The sequence below is a fragment of the Geospiza fortis genome, unplaced genomic scaffold (assembly GCF_000277835.1).
Source record: "Geospiza fortis unplaced genomic scaffold, GeoFor_1.0 scaffold647, whole genome shotgun sequence".
Classification (NCBI taxonomy): domain Eukaryota; kingdom Metazoa; phylum Chordata; class Aves; order Passeriformes; family Thraupidae; genus Geospiza; species Geospiza fortis.
The window spans coordinates 3,118-3,468 of NW_005054886.1; the positions used below are offsets into that span (position 1 = coordinate 3,118).

The following is a 351-nucleotide window of genomic DNA, read 5'->3' on the forward strand; positions in this document are numbered from 1 at the left end:
TCAAGCCCGTCACGGACGAGGGCAGCCGCCACATCCGCATCCGCTCGCTCAAGATCGAGCTCAACTCGCGCTCCGGCCACTGGCAGAGCATCGACTTCAAGCACGTCCTGCAGAACTGGTTCAAGCAGCCCCACAACAACTGGGGCATCGAGATCAACGCCTTCGACCCCAACGGCAACGACCTGGCCGTCACCTCGCTGGGGCCCGGCGCCGAGGGGCTGGTGGGTGGCACTGCCGGGGCGGCACGGGGGGTTTGGGGTGTCCCCAGAGGGGCACAGAGGGGCTGGTGGGTGGCACTGGCACTGCCAGGGGGGCTCAGGGTGTCCCCAGAGGGGCACTGGATGGGGGGGC

General features: G+C 68.9%; 1 protein-coding gene across 1 annotated transcript in view; it reads left to right on the forward strand.

Moving 5' to 3' along the window:
• Positions 1-5: 5 nt before the first annotated feature.
• LOC102041423 (growth/differentiation factor 11) overlaps positions 6-351 on the forward strand; it is a gene marked incomplete at its 5' end in the record, with an annotated part of 1,793 nt that continues 1,447 nt past the window's right edge. The window contains one exon of the mRNA XM_005431288.2: positions 6-221. Within this exon, the coding sequence (XP_005431345.1) occupies positions 6-221 (216 nt within the window). The remainder of the gene's footprint in view (positions 222-351) is intronic.